The following is an 18,835-nucleotide window of genomic DNA, read 5'->3' as shown; positions in this document are numbered from 1 at the left end:
ATTTAAAAGTCATCTGTTGGGTGGCTAGGTGGCATAGTGGAGTCAGGAGTGCCTGAGTTCAAATCCAGCCTCAGACACTTAATAATTACCTAGCTGTGTGGCCTTAGCCAAGCCACTTAACCCCATTTGCCTTGCAAAAAACCTAAAAAAAAAGTCATCTGTATGGCACCATAACTGAAGACTGTTAGAATTCCTTACACTGTACCCCGAGTCGGGAAGACTCATTTCCCTGAGTTTAAATCTAGTCTCACACACTTAGTAACTGTGTGACCCTGGCCAAGTCACTTAACCAGGCATTCCTCAGTTTCCTCATCTGTAAAATGAACTGGAGAAGAACATGGCAAGCCACTCCACTATCTTTGGCAAGATAACCCCAAAAGAGACACAAAGAGTCAGACACAACTGAAAAACAAATATACAGTAATAAGGTAATTCTTGAGAGAGCAGTTTCTGTGGAATGATGAGCTAGGAAGCAAGATAGTAAGAGATTAAGAAGAGAATGTGGGGGGGGGAGTGGAGGAAACTATTAAGGACAACCTTTTTGAGGACTTTAGCCTCAGATGATAGAAGAAATCTAGGAGGAGAGTACTAGGAATACAAAAACAGGAAAGAACATGGTCCGGCCCCTCATCAGCTGTTGACTGGGATCTTGACATTCTCTCTCCCCCCTTCAACTCTGACCCTTAAAAATCCAAGCTTCCTCTAGCTCTTGGGCCACCTACTAGAAAAAAAAGCTTTTCCTAAGCTTTTTTTCTTCTTCAAGTTATCAAAAATTTACTTTCTGCGAATATGCTTTGTCCCTCGATTAGAAAATAAGCTTTTTGAGGAGGAAGGTATTTTGTCATTTTGTCTCTGTATTTCTTTTTTTTTTTTTAGGCTTTTTTTTGTTGCAAGGCAATGGGGTTAAGTGACTTGCCCAAGGCCACACAGCTAGGTAATTATTAAGTGTCTGAGGCCGGATTTGAACTCAGGTCCTCCTGACTCCAGGGCCAGTGCTCTACCCACTGTACCACCTAGCCTCCCCTGTTCTTGTATTTCTAAGGTCTAGCCTAATGATTTGCACACTGTAGTCATTTAACAAATGCCCACCTGAGTGGGGTTTACAGTCTAACAGGGAAGGCATGACATGTATTGAATATGTTTGACAAAAAGTAGAATATAATAAGTGCAAAGGAGAAAACGAGAAAATTTGCTCTAGGGAAAACTTGTGAGGAAGATCTTGTAATTAGGGATTACACTTTGGATAGAATGATCTTAGTACCTGGAAATTGGAACTTTTTGACCCAAAACCTGGGCATTATATTGGAAAACTAATTTTAGTATATTTCAAACTCTATATGAGTCAACAGGTGGCACAGGCTATATTCATGGAAGCACAGTGTCCCTGCCAGACCACATCTAGAGAACCGTGTTTGGCTCTGAGCACATATTTTAGAGAGGACACTGACATACCAGAGTCCCTCTGGTGGGCAACCAAGATAGTGAGAGACCAAGAGACCATATTATATTAAGGAAAATTGTCCTCACCATTATATCTGTTTAAAAGTAGACTGGATGGTGCCCCATTACTACAGGTCCTCAAGCAGAGCCGGAACAAGTACATTTTGGTGATATTTGTTTGGGAATAAATTGGATCAGAGAACTCCTGAGGTCTCTCCCAAACCCGATATTCTCTGGTTTTATGGAACAGAATAAATAGATTTAGAACAGGAAGGGATCTCAGAAATGATTTAGTCCAATTCCCCCTTATTTTCAGTTTTAAAAAAAACAAACCCAGAAGCACAAGGAAGTGATTTGCTCAGTGTCATAGAAATAATAAGAAATTGAGGAAGGATATATACCATGGTCTAGACACTGTGCCTCAAAGTTACATGAATGTTACTTATTATTATTATTATTATTATTATTATTACTATTATTATGTCAAAGGGATATTGGATGAGTGAATTGGTGATTATGACTATAGCTTATTCATTTAAAGGGAAGCATTTCTCCTAGCCATATAAATTTAGAATTTATTTAAGCACTGGGCTAGGTGATGGAGAAAGAAATAGAAACACAAAACTGAATCTGTCCTCCAGGAAATTTATATTCTACTAAGGTGTTTACATATTTCATCTATTTTTTTAGGTTGTTTTTTTTTTGCAAGGCAAACAGGGTTAAGTGGCTTGCCCAAGGCCACACAGCTAGGTAATTATTAAGTGTCTGAGACCAGATTTGAACCAAGGTACTCCTGACTCCAGGGCCAGTGCTTTATCCACTGCACCACCTAGACACCCCTTTTATCTATTTTTTTTAAAAAAGTGGAATGGTTTACTAACACATATTCCAATCTCTCTTTTTCAGCTTACTTAATTGATAAAGTCAAGATCAAAGGCTATTATGCATTTAAATTAACAGAAGAAAAATTTAAACCCAGATTTGGATTCTTTACATCTGATTTAAAAGCAAAGTCCTCAATACAGTTTTACAACAACCTGATCAGCAGCAGGGGCTTCCCTTCTGAGCATACCAGTTTTGGATGTGGGAAGAGTCACCAAGACAAACAGTGCAATTTCTGCCTATTTTTTGAGAAGAAGAAACCCATGATATTCTTTGGTTGTTGTCTTGTTTCCACTGTGACCCTACTTTTAACAGCTACCATTTTCCACAAGAGAAAGAAAAAAAAATATTATAAGGCAAAGAACTTGAAACAACATATTGCAATTCCACTGAAGAAAGGTCATAAGAATGTCCTCAGCTAATCCAGTTTTATTTCTATCCGCCTTCAAAAGGCAATGAATCAGTTCACTCCACTTTCCCCATTCCAAGTAGGTTACAGGAAACAAATACATACAGGAAGAAATGCTGGGATCTTGGTTGAAACAAGGGAATGGCCATGGTTTTGCAGGGTGGTCCACATTAATTTTCCCTTAGGAGCTGATGTCAACAAATTAGTGGTGAGGTTGAAGATAAACTCGTCACTTGAGCCGACTTTAAGTTATAAGAAGTGTCCTGTACCTGTTATAACTTAGGCGTCTTGTAAATTCTAATAAGTTCCCTTGGGTCACTCTACTTTTATGTGTGTAGATGAGGGTTGGTGGTTATAACATAATCAGAACCTTTAAAATTCAAAATTGGGTTCTGGGTTCAATTCTATACCATAGATTTTTAATTCTTCCTTAAATCAGAGAAGCAACAACATAACTTGTTTATAAATTCCATTTTATTCATTTCCATAAGGCACTTTCTCTTTATGTCAGAGCATACTTCCAAAATGAGAGGAGAGAGAGGAGACATAAGTAGAAAAAATAAAGAATATGGAAACTGGCTGTTCTTTTACAATATAGCTTCTCATAATCGGAAGGGCCTCAGAAACTAACTAATATAACCTGTACTTGAAGGAGATCCAAGGATTATCCAGTCATTGCTTGTAAAGACCTAAGCAAAGGGGTATTCTCTACCCAATCCATTTCTGAATAGCTCTAATTGTGAGGTGGTCTTCCCTTACATCAAGCCGAGATGAAATGTTTCTAGTTCTGTTTTTTGGAGACAAAGAAAATAAATCATCATCCTCTTTTACTTGAAAACTTTTCAAGTACTTCAAGAAAGCTATCTGGTTTCCCCTGTCTTCTTTAGGAAAAGCATCCTCAGTTCCTTCACACAAAAATGGCAGGATCTTAAGAATTTTTACCACCTTGGTTACTTTTCTCTGGATATGCTCCAGTTTATTGATGTTCTTCCAAAATTTGTCCCAAACTGCACACTCCCTCGGATATCTTTCCATTAAGGGAAAAAGGGATAAGAAAACAATGTCAATTATCTGAAATCCATCATTTGAGTAATAAATTTATCTGGACACTGACTACAAGATGTAAAACATAATGAAATCTTTGGTTATCTATGAAATCATGGTTATTAGTAGGGAGACCTGGATTCTGGTCCCACCACTGCTTTGTAACTTTAGGCAAGGACCTTAATTTATTCCTTTGATAAATACTGGTAATAATCCTTGCCTTATCAATCTTTCCAAGCTGAATAATGATAATAGACAAAAAAAGTACTTTAAAAAAACTTAAAAACACATCTAGATTAGTCTAAATAAACCCAAATTGTAAAATGATCCCTTTTCCTTGACTAAGACTATTTCTAATGCTATGTTCAGATGTGGCCTTTCTTCTGGTATTAACAATATCTGAGTTTAGCAAATTGTTATTGTAATAGGGCAATTAAAAATGTAGATAATCTTTCCTCAACGCTCACTGTCTAGGAACTGAAATCAGGTGAATTCAATATTTCAATTTTTGTTGAAAAAAGAAAGACTTTCTAAAGGAGCCTCCAAGATAAAACATGATAATGTTCTCTAAATGTCTTTGGCAAAATTAAGAGAAACCTTGACTTTATGCCATCCTATTGTTCCTTCCTATAAGTAAACACCACAAAAATAGTGAGCTTAGCATTTATTAATGCCAACTCTCTGTAGGGACATTGGTTCTGTCTATCAGTAGCTAAATTGCTAGATCAGGAATTCTTAACCTTGGAATGTCAATGATTCCTTGGGAATCAAAGCTAAAGCCTTTGGATTCCTCAGAACAATTTAAAAGTACAAAATAAATAATATTAATGAACCAAATAAAATATATTTGATTTCATGCATTTGAAAACATGGTATTATAAAGTAAACCAACTATATTGAAAATTATCAAATTATTAAAAATAAATTTGTGATAAATCTTCTTTGTTAATACATTAAATTACAAGATAAAACATTTTAAAATAATCTAATAACTAGTAATCTTTAAGAAATGATGAGCATAAAGAATATTTTAGGATATGAAAATACTTGTGATTTATATTAGTGATAAAGTTACAGGTACTGCTAATACTATAGTCATTCATACTTGAAGAAAATGCTAAATTTCATTTAGAAGTTATTAAAAATAAAGATATAATTTTTTCCCCCAATTAAGTTCATAGACCCTCTCCCGATTACAGGTTAAGAACCCTGTTCTGAAATATAGGACAATTCTCCTGTCTAAAGGATCTCAGCAAGAAATTATTTTGTCAAGGCAAGTAATTGTATGAATTATTCTCCCACTGATCTCAAAAAATATTAATTTTGGAATAAAAAGTTACCTTGATAAGATATACATAATTAAAATAACTGGCCTGGTCTACTCATATAAAGGACTGCCTGAAGGAAAATGAACTTTTAGTGCTGATTTTATATTTACTCATTTATGCTGCCTAAGAGTGAGTCAAAGATAGTTCATCTCTACAGTATATTTTGCTGAATTTCTCTTCTGTGGATAGAAAAAATAGTACTTAATTTTTCAGTATTTTCTCCCTAGAGCCTCAAGGTACATTAATCTGAGTCTGACTGTTTATAGCATCAAAAACTGGTCAACTCAGTTTATGAAAAATTGAATCTTTTTTTTAAGTCAGTTAATAACATTATATATTTAAAGCTACAAATAACTTTAAGCTAGTCTAGTCTAGTCTAATTCCTATATTTTAATTCATTTTTTTTTGTTTTTGCAAGGTAGTAGAATTAAGTGACTTGCCCAAAGTCACACAGCTAGGTAATTATTAAGTGTCTGAGGCTGTATTTGAACTCAGGTCCTCCTGACCCCAAGGCCAGTGCTCTGTCCACTATGCCACCTAGCTGCCCCCTAATTCCTATATTTTTAAAAGAGAGGTATTGGTAGGTAAATAGAATCAGGATTTGAACTTATGCCCTCTGGCTCCAAATCCTGCCCTTTCTACTATGCCATCCAGTTTTCCATGAAGAAAGACATCAATTTTCACTCAAATATTCATTGAGTACCTAATACAAAATTATAGGATGAAAATAGTGAAAGGGACCTTAGCAATCATCTAACTGGATTTTAGATTTAGACCTAAAAAGGATCCACAGAGGTCTAGTTTAACTCTCTAATGTTAATAGAAAAGGAAACAGGCCCAGAGAATGAAAATAATATTTATTTGCCTAACGGACTGTATGTGAGGCCCTGTGAATTTCTATTTTCATGAAAATGAGCTTAGATTCACTCCTTCAACAAATACATATTGAGCACCTTTTTGGGAAGCCATACAGTAGTGAGCAGCGATTGATGTAGTTTTTACTTTTTAACTGGTGGTATATGCCATTGAGACACTGCCCTATCTAGAACTCAAGTATATTTTCTTTCTTTCTTTTTTTTTTGGGGGGGGGGGTTGCAAGGTAATGAGGTTAACTGACTTGTCCAAGGTCACACACTAGGCAATTATTAAGTGTCTGAGACTGCATTTGAACTCAGGTCCTCCTGACTTCAGGGTCAGTGCTCTATCCACTGTGCCATCTAGCTGCCCCTTCAAGTATATTTTCTATAAGAAATCCTAGGCAGTCAAATAACATGCCCCTACTATACAAAGTGTGGAAAAGGAATATCATTCAACAAACATTTATTGAGGGCAATTCTGTGCCACTGTTCTAGGCACCACATTAGGTGGCAGGGAACTTATATTCTACCAGATATTCAAGTTGTAAGCAATACAAAAATTCAGAATATTTTTAGCTTTAATTTAATTTTAAAGATTTTGCACAGCTTTTAGTGTACCTAGTGTCTATTTAAATTCATAACTTAACTATTTTGAAGATATATTTTGCTTCTTAAAATTTTTATTTTAAAGCTTATTATTGTATTGACAATGGGGGAGGGGGGAGGTCACCTATTTCCTATTTTCTGTTTTTTCTGCTACCAGTATTTTTTCAGCCACTTATTCTTGCCAATTTCAGGCAGTTTCTTGCTAGTCTTTGATTCAAAACTTTCTACTTAAGTCATGCTGCATATTTCCCATCAAAATATATTAGCTGATTAGAAAACCATTGGCTTATCAGTTACCATGTTGCATTTGGAAGGGAAGGCGGTAAATGGAGGAGCATAGGAACATAATAAAAGGTTGAAAAGGGAATTCAGGCAATCTAGTTCAAGCAATTCTCTCATTTTGCAAATGAGAAAAAATGTTGTTATTTTTGTATGCTTGTTTGCTATAAACTTGCAACACCACATCCTTTTGAAGTCAAGTAAGTAAATTGTGTTCATATTTTATGCAAAGTACTGACCTTAAAATGATTTTTGTACAACAGGTGTTGTGTATAAATTAAAGTACTGCAGTAAAACTTTAATGTTTAAAAAGTCTCTGGGTGAAAAAGGCATGTGCATTGTTGTTAACAAAATGTGCTTAATTTTGATATAATTTATTCTAAATAAATAATGTCTATTACTCATATTCAGCCCCTTCACCAGATTTGACCCAATCACTCAACCTCAAAAATATTTTTCCCTATTGAAGTATAGAGGCACAAAGAAGGGATAGAATCAGGAGGTCTTCGTAGCATTTGAAAGAGTGTCTGCACAAAGTTTACTGTTTCTGTAAGCAGGGAATGATCTTCCCCTACCTATCATCCTGGCTCAGCAATCCAGATCATGTAGTTGTTTATAGATGCTGATTTAGAATCAGGACACCTGGCCTTAAATCCTAGCTCTTAGACTAGCTGTATGAAACTGAATGTCATTTCAACTTGCTTGTACTATTTATCTCATCAATTGTGAAACTTTTAGTACACTATATAAATGTGAATTATTATTAAAGTCAGATCCCTGTTTTCTAAGAACTGCCTATCATGTAGAGGGAAAAAATTCCACTATAATTTTGAGAAAACCAGTATCTTTTCTAAAGCAAATATTAGTTATTCAAAATTCACAAAACTAAGGAAATTAAATAATTTTCAAATGTTTTTATGTTTGAAGCATTTATATTTCAGAAGTTATTGAAATTTAAAATTTCACTAAGACTTTTGGGACAACCTGCTATTTTATAAATCTTTGCAAGCAAATTTAGCAAATGAGGACCCCCTACTCAAATTCTAATTACTATCAATCAAATTTAGGATTCTAAGCTCTGTATATTGAGTCCCAGAGCTGTGAAATCCAGAGAATAAGATCACTTCTGTATTCATAGGAAAATAGCAAGAGACCCTCCAATAAACCCCATGCAGTTGAAGTGCCCAACTACATGGAAAGTTCTCCAATTTATTTTTGTGCTTCAGGACCAACAAGTAACCATCTTTTTTTTTCAGATTTTTTCTTTTTTTTTATTAAAGATTTTATTTATTTTGAGTTTTACAATTTTTCCCCTAATCTTACTTCCCTCCCCCCCATCCCCTCACCCACACAGAAGGTAATTTGCCAGTCTTTACATTGTTTCCATGGTAAACATTGATCTAAATTGGGTGTGATGAGAGAGAAATCATATCCTTAAGGAAGAAACATAAAGTATAAGAGATAGCAAGATCAGACAATAAGATATCAGAGGGTTTTTTTCTAAATTTAAGGTAATAGTCCTTGGTCTTTGTTCAAACTCTGCAGTTCTTTCTCTGGATACAGATGATATTCTCCATAGCAGACAGCCCCGAATTGTCCCCGATTGTTGCCCTGATGGAATGAGCAAGTCCTTCAAGGTAAAACATCACTCCCATGTTGCTGTTAGGATGTACAGTGTTTTTCTGGTTCTGCTGATCTCACTCAGCATCAGTTCATGCAAATCCCTCCAGGCTTCCCTGAATTCCCATCTCTCCTGGTTTCTAATAGAACAATAGTGTTCCAAGACATACATATACCACAGTTTGCTAAGCCATTCCCTAATTGAAGGACATTTACTCGATTTCCAGTTCTTTGCCACCACAAACAGGGCTGCTATGAATACTTTTGTACAAGTGATGTTCTTACCCTTTTTCATCATCTCTTCAGGGTATAGACTGAGGAGTGGTATGCTGGATCAAAGGGTATGCACATTTTTTTTTTACAAATAATGTTTTTAATACATTAAAAAAATATTCTTGTTTAAGAGTAAACAAAATACCCCCTCCCCCCCAAAATATAGACTCACTTGAGCAATAAAGTAAAGGGGAGAGAAAAAATTAAAATTAAAAAAATAATAGTAATAATTGTAGGTATGGCCAGGTGGTGCAATGGACGGTGCACCAGCCCTGGAGCCAGGAGCACCCGAGCCCACATCTGGCCCCACACACCCAACAATCACCCAGCCGTGTGACATGCAAGCCACCCCAACCCCACTGCCCTGCAAAAACCAAAAGAAAGAAAAAAAAGACCCAAAATAAAATAAAATCGTAATAATAGCAGGGGTGGCTGGGTGGCAGACAGAGTATTGGCCCTTGAGCCAGGAGCACCCAGGTCCAAATCCAGCCTCAGACACCCAATGATCAGCCTGCTATGTGGCCCCAGGCAGACCACCCAGCCCCATTTGCCCTGCATCCCCCCCAAAAATAATAATAATAAAAAAAAATGTGCTCCAGTTTTTGTTCCAACACCAACAATTCTGTCGTGGGTGGATCACATTCTTTATGATAAGTCCATCGCAAAAGTTACTTCCACATTTTTCCACCGTTGCCATTGCTGATCGCAACTCCCTCCTTTCGTATTTCTCCACTACCATGTACTATATTTTCTCTCTCCTTTCATTCCGTCTCTGCTGTAGGGTATCTGAGTGGCACAGCAGACAGATCCCCGGCCCTGGGGCCAAGAGGCCCAGAGCCCCCATACCACCCCTTAGGCCTAGCATCCACCTGGCCCTACAGTCCCAGACAGGCAATCCCAGCCCCTTGCAAGAAGTAAAAAAGAAAATGTGTTATATCTGACCACTCTCCCCCCTTGGTCCATCCTCTCCTCCTTTATTCACATCCCCACCCCTTCCCCCTGCTCCCCCCCTTCTTACTCCAGATGTCTATACCCCATTGAGTATATTTCCTCTCCTAGCCACCTCTGATGAGAGCGAAGATTCCCTCATTCCCCCTTGCCTTCCCCCCTTCCATATCATTGCAATAGCTCATTGGAATAAAGAAAAATCTTATTATATGAACCCTCTCCTTTTTCTTTCTCCTGTTACATTTCCCTTTTTTCTATTGACTCCATTTTTACACCATATTTTATCTTCAAATTCAACTTTCTCCTGTGCTTCGACTATAAAAGCTCCCTCTACCTGCTCTATTAACTGAGAAGGTTCATATGAGTATTATCAGTATCATTTTTCTATACATGCAGTTCAGCCTAATTAAGTCCCTCATATTTCCCCCCTCTCCTCCAATCTCCATGCTTCGCCTGAGTCCTGTATCTGAAGATCAAACCTTCTGTTCAATTCTGGCCATTCCAACAGGAACATGTGAAATTCCCCTGGTGCATTGAAAGTCCATCTTTTTCCCTGGAAGAGGACATTCAGTTTTGCTGGGTAGCTGATTCTTGGTTGCATTCTAAGCTTTTTTGCCTTCTGGTATATTGTATTCTAAGCCCTACGAGCTTCCAATGTAGTTGCTGCTAAGTCCTGTGTGATCCTGACTGCAGCTCCACGATATTTGAACTGTGTCCTTCTGGCTGCTTGTAATATTTTCTCTTTGAATTGGGAGTTCTGGAACTTGGCTATAATATTTCTAGGGGTTGGTTTTTTGGGATCTCTCTCAGGGGGATCAGTGGATTCTCTCCATTTCTATTTTGCCCTCTGCTTCTAGGATATCAGGGCAATTTTCCTGTAGTAATTCTTTGAAAATTATGTCAAGGCTCTTTTCCTGATCATGACTTTCAGGTATTCCAAGAATTTTTAAATTATCTTTCCTAAATCTGTTTTCCATATCAGTTGTTTTTTCAATGAGATGTTTCATATTTTCTTCTAATTTTTCATTTTTTTGGTTTTGAAGTATTCAGTCCTGATTTCGCATAAATTCATCAATCTCCCTGAACTATTTTATCCATTTGACCTAAGCTGGTTTTTAGCATGCTATTTTCTTCAGTATTTTTTTGGATTTCCTTGACTAAGCTGCTGACTTCATTTTCATGTGCTTCCTGCATCTCTCTCATTTCTTTTCCCAGTTTTTCCTTCTAACTCCCTCATTTGATTTTCAAAGTCTTTTTTGAGCTCTATCATAGCCTGATCCCAATTTGTTTTTCTTGGAGTCTTTAGATGCAGGAGCTTGTGCTTCCTCATCTTCAGACTGAGTGTATTGATCCTTCTTGGGATCATAGATAATGTATTTGTCAATGGTGTTCCTCTTTTTTTTCTCTGCTTGCTCATTTTCCCAGCCTAAGCCTGTTTTGGGGGGTGCTTCCTAAGCTTTTGGGACACTCCCACAAGGGGTCTCAGTGTGTGAGGCTCTGTCCTCCCTCCTGGTCTGTGAATGACCATATGCACCCCTCTGCCACAGGGCTGAGGTGGGGGGCCCTGTTGTTCTATGGGGGGGCCTAGACTGGGATCAGGATCTGAATGTGGTCAGAGCCCCAGAGTCCTGTTCCAGGGGCAGAGGACAGAACTTGGCAGTCTCTCTCTTCACTCTCCTCCCTAGGTTCAATGGGCTCATGCCCTGGGGGGCTCCTGCTTACTGGCTATGCCTGTTTCTGTTCCTGAATCTGGAATGCAGTGGCCACTCTGCTTGCTGTGTGCCCTGAGGGCTGAGCTTCAGTGCTCTCTCTGGCAGAGGTCCCCCACTGTTCCCCCAATTTGTGCCTGGTGCTCCGCAGGGCATATATGAGGAAGCTCCCCCACTGCTGATTCTGTCTCTTGAAAATTTAGTTAAAGTCCTTAGTTTCAAAGATTTATGAGAGAGCGCCTAAGACATGATCTACTCTTATCACTACCTTGGCTCTGCCCCCGAGAAGTAACCATCTTTTGACCACCAAGTCATGATGTACTCTGTGCCATCTCCTCCTGCCTAACCTAAGAAGTAGCCCATCTATCTTATGACTATTTTATGGTCAGTAGAGATGCCTCATGCTTCACACCTCACTCAATCTATGATCCCACTGCCAATATGTAATTTTTGGCCCTTAAGAACAAGGTCTATCAACCAATGAGATTCTGCGTTTCATCATCTTTTTTTGCATATTTGGACATCAAACCCTTTAAAAATAAGGTCCCAGAAGAAGGGAGCATCTCAAATCATGGGTAAGATCTGAGATTCACTTCATTGGAGGGGACCCTGGACCCTTTAAATGCCATTCAGAATTCTGCCTGAAGTCCTTTATTGTAGGTGGGACAATTGATGGCTCCTCAACCATTGTAAGACTCCTTTACCCATCACTAAGGAAAAGATGTGGGTAGTGAAAAGGGACAAGGTCATTTGGGGGGGACTTTGTTTCAAGACTGTCTTAGATGGGTGCATCTTCATAAAAAAAGTATGATTTATCCAACATGCCTAAGGATGTTCACCTTTTCAAGTCTCAATGAGAATAAATTTAGACCTTGAAAATGGGAAGGTCCATGTCCTGACAAAGTGAGGACATTTTCATAGGCTAGAGGAAGAGGTATATCCCTTTAGAATCTTAATGGCGAAAAGTATTAAGGGATTTAGATTAGAGAATCTAGGAATTCTATTCTGAGAGTGAAGTGAAAAAGGTAGGGAAGGATTAGGTTGCAATCAGTAGATTCTCTGGGGAATTAATGCAGGAATGGGTGGGGATACTGCCAGTGAATGGGGAAGTAAGGTTAGAAGAGAAAGATCTGGTTCCAGAGCACATTTTAGAAGGGAAGAAAGTTGAGATTTGAGAATAGCCTCATCACAGATTAAGCATTCAAGAATTCTGTCAAGACTGAGATCTGAGAGTTCTAATTAGGGGTCTCTCTAGCAGATTATAAACTCCTCAGGCAGAGGGAGTAGTTTTGCATCCTCTTGCTAAGCACACTGCCATTAACATAATAATCAATTTTTGCTGAATGAATGGTGAAGTAATTAAGAGTCGGAAAGACCTGAATTTGAATTGACTGACATATACAATGAACCCTGGATAAATCCCTTAATCTAAAATCTTTCTCCATTTGCAAAAATTAAGCTTTTACTCTGTGTTTACCAACTATACTTTACTCCCCTTCTTAACATCTGGGAGGCTCAGATCACATATCCAGGGGGACTAAAAAGTCTTGAGCGCTTCTGGAGGGATATACTGAACCTGGCAAGTCCCTGCCTGGTTCCATGTCAACACATGAACCTTTGGGGGTGCCCGTTTCTGGCCATGAGTGAGTAAGTTTGGTGAGATGGTCTTCTAAATTGCCTTTAGGGTTGTTAAGTACTGACAACTCAAGTAGAGCCAGGACTGAATTCACATTAAGGAACAATGCTGTGTACTTGTGTTCTGGAGTACATTAAAGCATTTTTGTCTATTTTTCCAGATCTTAGGTGAACAAGTATTGAGTTGGGATTGTCCCTTGTGGGATCCAATCCCTGAGGTCCACGTAATATAAAATCCTTATTTATAACGTGCCAGGCAGAATGCCTACTACATGCATGGGGAGTTAAAGGACACTAGCACTTCTGCTCATCCTTTCATGGTGTCCACCTCTCAACTGTCACGTATCCCTGAAGTCTCAAACTCCTTGGATGAGTTAGGAGGACATACTAACAGAGGCAGATGAAAAAATTTTGTTCCAAATGCAATGTAGGTAGTTAAATCTCTTCAAACTTGGTCAGACATCCAGGACCCCAAGGTCACCCACTTCACACTGGATGTTACCAGTCTTGATTTACATCTTGCCACTGGACTTCAATGATTCTGGGAGTTGAGGGTGAAGATTCTATAGCTAATATACTAAAACCCAATTCATGTGTATGTCAAAATATCCCACCATATCACAGGTTGTCATGAAAACAAAGGATGAACAATAGACTTTGGAACTGAAATATGTGATTAGTTTAGGATGATGGAGATCAAAGTATCTCCTTTGCACTTGTACCCAGCTGGTTAACAGGGAGCAGATTCATCTCTTGGGAGTCACCTAAGATCTGGGCATTCATGATTGAGAACAGTCCTTTCTTATGTAAGTCTTTAATATGAAGCATTGCACAGCAATGAGGGAGAGAATTAAGATTGGAACTACTTAAAAATGCCTTTGACCCTTTCCTGGCATTAAGGAGGAGCTAATGGATAACTGAGAAGGGAATGGGGCGTGACATCACACAGTTGTATTGGGAAAACATTCGGCAGTAAAGTGTTAGATGTCCAGAGTGAGGAGGTTCATCACAAGGCTTATTGTAACAATCCAGGAATGAGGAAACAAAGACCTGCACCAAGGTCATGATAGTTAAGAGAGGGGGTACTTACAGATATATATACATTTGAGACTTGGTTAACAGATTAAGTCATGGAGTAAGAATAGATATCTAAACTCAATGGCAGTGTCCTGCTTCCACAGCCACCACTGAGGAAACTACCCTTCTCTAGATGAGTTGTGCATGTGTACAACCAATGCTTCCAGTCTCAAAATAACTTTCTCAACAAAGGTCTCCATTCTTAATGAATTTGATATCAGAAAATTTCATTTTATTTGTTCGTCTCTGCATTCTGAAAACCATCTCACACCCAATCCCCTCTCCCCAGAAATCTCAGCTATTTTATCTTTTCAGTCTATACCTTTACAATAGAATGCTATATTCCCCAAATTATCCCTTCAATTGTAGATTTTTGCTCATTTGGATTTATACATAATTTTGTTTCTACAAGGCTATGTGTGGTTCCACCTTATACTTCACTTTACCAAATAGGTGAAGGATCTCAGATTTTGTTACAAAGAATCAGTACAAATAAGAACATATCAAACTAAGAACAATATGGAAGCCTCCTCTTGTTACATATGATGATCACCAAAGACCAACCCTACATCTCAAACTGCAGTATTCTCTGTCAACTCTTTGTATTAATTTTGTTATCAGAGTACTACCTTTCCACTCCAATCAGAAACAGAAGGTTGTCTTAGAACTTTCATATTTCAAGGATCCTCTGGAGCTTTGCTTTCAAGAATCTAGGGTCACCTATTAATTCTTCCCACCACTGGTCCAGTTAAATATAATAACAAAAAAAAACCTCTTGGGGTGGCAATGGATTAGCGGGAAAAAATTCAAGAAAAGTCCTCAAATGACAAAAAAGTATTTTTATTTTGACATCTGAATAAGTGTTGATTCCTCAGGACACAGCCTTTGGCATCTGTAGAAAGAAAAAATTCTTAATTAGCCAGCAAACCATGGGAAATATTTGTAGATCACATAAAGCCATGACAAAGGACATCCCAATATTGACTATACACACATACACAATATAATCCATATAAATATTTTATAGTCCTCCAAAAATTTCAAAATGCTTTATACCACCTAATCACTTAGAAATAAAATTAAAGTTTTGTATTAGAAAAACTGCAGTTCATTTCCCTCTTGGAACTACTAGTGCCTGAATATTTCAGACATCAGGTCACCTCCAGAGGACACATTCACACTGAAGAAACTAACACCTGTTTACCTTTTCCAACTTATTCATCAGCTTGTTGCACTGTGCCTTTCTCAGAAACATAGATACCATCCAAAAACTTTCTGATATCCTTGTTTTTGACTGTAGTGGCCTGTTGGATCAGGGCAGCTATAAGATAACAAGATATAAAAAGCTCAATACAAGGTTATTAGTCAAATGAATAATGCACCCATTATGTCCTTTCCCATAATAGAAACAGCCTTCTTCAAAAGTTATTAAATAAAAATTCAAGAGGATGAAACACAAATTATCAAATAAAACCATTGAGTATAACCAGTAGTCCCTCTAAGGCCACTCTTAATTTTATTGGACAAAAAAAATTAAATTAATTTCTTCATTTTAATAGAATAACATACAATGATTGTGCATTGGAGACATTGACATATATGACATAGGCAAAATTTCAAAATACATTATAAACCAAAAATATACTAACCTGAGTTTGATACAAGTTCAATATCATTTCCTTCAAGAATCAACTCATCTTTCTGGGCTTGAGAAACCGCACAAGCCACACCTAATATGGGGGGAAAATAATGAAAGAGTATATTTAAAAACAATTCTCAACCGTAATACTCTTCAGTAAGGATTTTTTTTTTTTTATCAACACTAATGACTGTATCTTAAGAAAACTATCAAGCACAAAGCTCTGCCCAAAAGAGCTACTTATATATGAGCGTTAGAGATTAAATTCCACTCATATTACAACTCCAAGGTGTTCTATGCCTAGGTGATTGTAACCTAGAATAATTCAACACAAGTCTGACTGGTTGCAAAGATGTATTTTTGAAATTAAAAAAAATATATCAAAACATCAAACTGAAGTACCAAAAGGCAAGTGACTTGGACCAAATGCTCCAATCATTTATTCATTCAATTAACTACGTATGTGTAAGACACAGGAGGCATAATAAAGAACATTCCCATAAGGTGGTTATAAGCAGTTAACTTACGACCATAGTTATTCACAGTATTATACACAAAGAAAAATCCAATGAAAGAGTCTTAGAAGCTAGAATGAAGCCAAGAGGCTGGGATTTGAGAAGTAAGCATCATCTAAGGATGTTTAGGTCAGAAAATTATATTTTTTAATTATTTGGATATAGTTTTTATAATAGAGAACGCAAAATTCCAACTGTGCAGACCTACATTAAAGCTAAAGCTAGTACAGAGATGACATGATTCTCTTGAGGCAAACATACATTTGTCAATATATGAAAATCTAGTTCAAATGAAACAATGCACATACCTGGTCTCATACGCACTCTTCGGATATATTTTTCACCCAAGAAATTTCTGATTTCAACAAGTGAGCCATTCTCTTGAATAACAACATTGATGGGGAAGTGAGCATACACAGACCTCATCTTGTAACGAAAACCCTGTATATAAAACAAATTTAGAACATCAGAATTTTGCAAAACAGCTAAATACTTTTCAGTACAGGCTAAAGCTACATTTCTCCAACATAGAAACACAAAAATTACTTTGGCAATTGTAGATGATGAATTAGAGAAGACTTGAAAGGAACAATGATGGAGGAATAATCAGAAATTCTTGTTTAAACTTGCTCAAACATTTGGCTTTCCTAACTTGGAAAAGCTACCAAGAAAACAAATTTATACAGTACATTTAGAACAATAGTTGTCCAGTCAGTGAGGCATAGGAAAGTCACCCCGAACCCACAAAATCATTTATTTCCTTACCAGAGTAACACCTTTGATCATGTTCTGCACATGACTACAGATTGTGCGTACAGTTGCAAGTTCTTTTCGATTTCCCCACCACTTGTCCACCCGGAGCTGCAACAGAAAATGATTTCATAAGACCTTTTCCAGAGGACAATAAATATAGGTTTTATTAATTCAAAAGACATGTAAACTCCCCACAAATTTCAACTGCAGTCCCTTTAAAACAATAAATGGTCTTTCAGAACTGCTGTAGCTAAAAGCTCCACCAGCCAATGGCATATTTTATAGTTATAGACCAATCAGAATATGCAGTTTTAAGAATTCAGGGGTCAAAGAATTGGACTAGGATCTGAAGGCATTTTAAGCTATAGTGAAGCTTAACCTCTAGAAGTTAATTATTTCACTAGAGTACTGGGATGCCTAAGTTATGGAGACAGACAGAATAATTAACTTCTAGAGTCCTTTCTAATATGTAATTTAAGTTATTTCATATGCACTAATCTGCCCCTCATTCTGAATTAAAAGTTAATGAGAATTCAATGAATATAGTCATCAAATGGGAGGGGGGAGGTCAATTTTAAATTCATTTTTCTGGTGTTAAGTAGAAGAAATGTGGTAATGAAATCATGAGTTGACTCCATGCCCCCTGAATGGCAGCTAGAAAAACAGAAGAAACAGGAAAAAGCAAATGAGGCACAATATGTGCTGGATAACTGGTTGCTAACTGATCACGTTTAAAAAAATAACTGAGAGGATAAAAGGAAGCTTTAAATCTTGATTTCCAGAATTAGTTTATGGAGATAAGATGCATGTTACAATTAAACAGGAGAGCCCCCATTCTTCAGGGAGGGGGTGATCTTTTGAAGCAATATTGATAAGTGCATTACCCTTTTTTTCTTCTTTCCAAGGAGACTGAGTTCCACATTGATATGATTGAAATCCCTGCGGAGGATTCCTCTGGGCCCCTTCACAATAACTGTCCGACCCTTCAGAGAAATGTCAACTAGGAAAGATAAAACAATTTCACAACGAGTTCATGGAGAAGCAAAGCCCATAAACGTACAAGTTTCTACTCTGTAACTAAGATGGAGAATTGCCAAAAGATCGGTTCAAAATTCCCCAAAGAAAAATTTTCAGGCGACTGGATGCAGCCTTAACTGAGTAATTCCTTATACAGATAAAGCAACGCTGCAAATGTGTTTATGTTGTTCCTAAAATAAACCAACTTTACCATTTTCTGGAATGTCCACAGTCTGGTTGCTTAAAATGGTCTTCATCCTGAAAAACACAAAGTGAAGGTGGGAAAACCGGCCAGGGAGGGAAGCCCCCGGGGAGCCAGCCTCAACTTGAGGGGGGCCAGGAGGCGCCGGAGGGGGGCTGCCCGCGGCTCGGGAGCCCAAGCTGGGGCCCCGGGAAGGAGCGGACACGCAGACGCCTTGGAGTCGCCTTTCCCTCAAGCTCGACCGGAAGTGAATGTCCGGCACACGAGCAGAGGATGGGGGCGCGGACAAGAAGCCTGTATTAGCGTGGTTAGGCAAGGGCAGGAGGACCCACACAATGCTTGCTGCACAGAGGAACAACTGGGGTGCAGATGTGGAGCCAAGGACCCCCGAGAACGGCTTCCCCAAAAGCGATGGATTAGGATGAAAAAAAAGCCACATAAGACGAAGAGCAGCTCACCTGATCGTGAATGGGCCAAAGAGAGAACGTACTCCGTCATCACGCTTTTGTACCTACACGCACAGTCTGCGTCTTGCGTCATAACGACTCGCCCTACAGCAACCAATCCCCTGACGGCTTTCCGTATCGCGAGCTCTCTAGCAG

The 18,835-nt window shown here is 38.0% G+C and overlaps 2 protein-coding genes across 2 annotated transcripts in view; one reads left to right on the top strand and one right to left on the bottom strand.

The window, feature by feature from the left end:
* Positions 1 to 7,687, top strand: part of KLB (klotho beta) — a 54,652-nt gene extending 46,965 nt beyond the window's left edge. The window contains exon 5 of the mRNA XM_074229614.1: positions 2,347 to 7,687. Within this exon, the coding sequence (XP_074085715.1) occupies positions 2,347 to 2,744 (398 nt within the window). The 3' untranslated portion in view covers positions 2,745 to 7,687. The remainder of the gene's footprint in view (positions 1 to 2,346) is intronic.
* Positions 7,688 to 14,814: 7,127 nt separating this feature from the next.
* On the bottom strand, positions 14,815 to 18,350 carry RPL9 (ribosomal protein L9). The gene is made up of 7 exons (XM_074229613.1): positions 18,243 to 18,350; positions 17,899 to 18,014; positions 17,027 to 17,122; positions 16,570 to 16,702; positions 15,757 to 15,837; positions 15,312 to 15,428; positions 14,815 to 14,999 (listed from the first exon to the last, which is right to left on the bottom strand). Exons 1-6 carry the CDS (start codon positions 18,286 to 18,288, stop codon positions 15,322 to 15,324), a joined length of 579 nt encoding a protein of 192 aa, XP_074085714.1. The 5' UTR covers positions 18,289 to 18,350; the 3' UTR covers positions 14,815 to 14,999; positions 15,312 to 15,321.
* Between the last annotated feature and the right edge of the window lie 485 nt (positions 18,351 to 18,835).

Source organism: Macrotis lagotis, chromosome 3 (genome assembly GCF_037893015.1).
Source record: "Macrotis lagotis isolate mMagLag1 chromosome 3, bilby.v1.9.chrom.fasta, whole genome shotgun sequence".
Lineage (NCBI taxonomy): Eukaryota > Metazoa > Chordata > Mammalia > Peramelemorphia > Peramelidae > Macrotis > Macrotis lagotis.
This window is presented reverse-complemented; position numbering and strand designations above follow the sequence as displayed.

What these genes read in the sequence shown, in the direction of transcription:
- RPL9 (XM_074229613.1), bottom strand. Translation starts at nt 18,288, where the DNA reads ATGAAGACCATTTTAAGCAACCAGACTGTGGACATTCCAGAAAATG. An exon ending in TGTGGACATTCCAGAAAATG is followed by an intron (nt 18,015 to 18,242) that starts GTAAAGTTGGTT and finishes TATCTTTCCTAG; the next exon opens with TTGACATTTCTCTGAAGGGT. An exon ending in TGATCAAAGGTGTTACTCTG is followed by an intron (nt 16,703 to 17,026) that starts GTAAGGAAATAA and finishes TTTTATATACAG; the next exon opens with GGTTTTCGTTACAAGATGAG.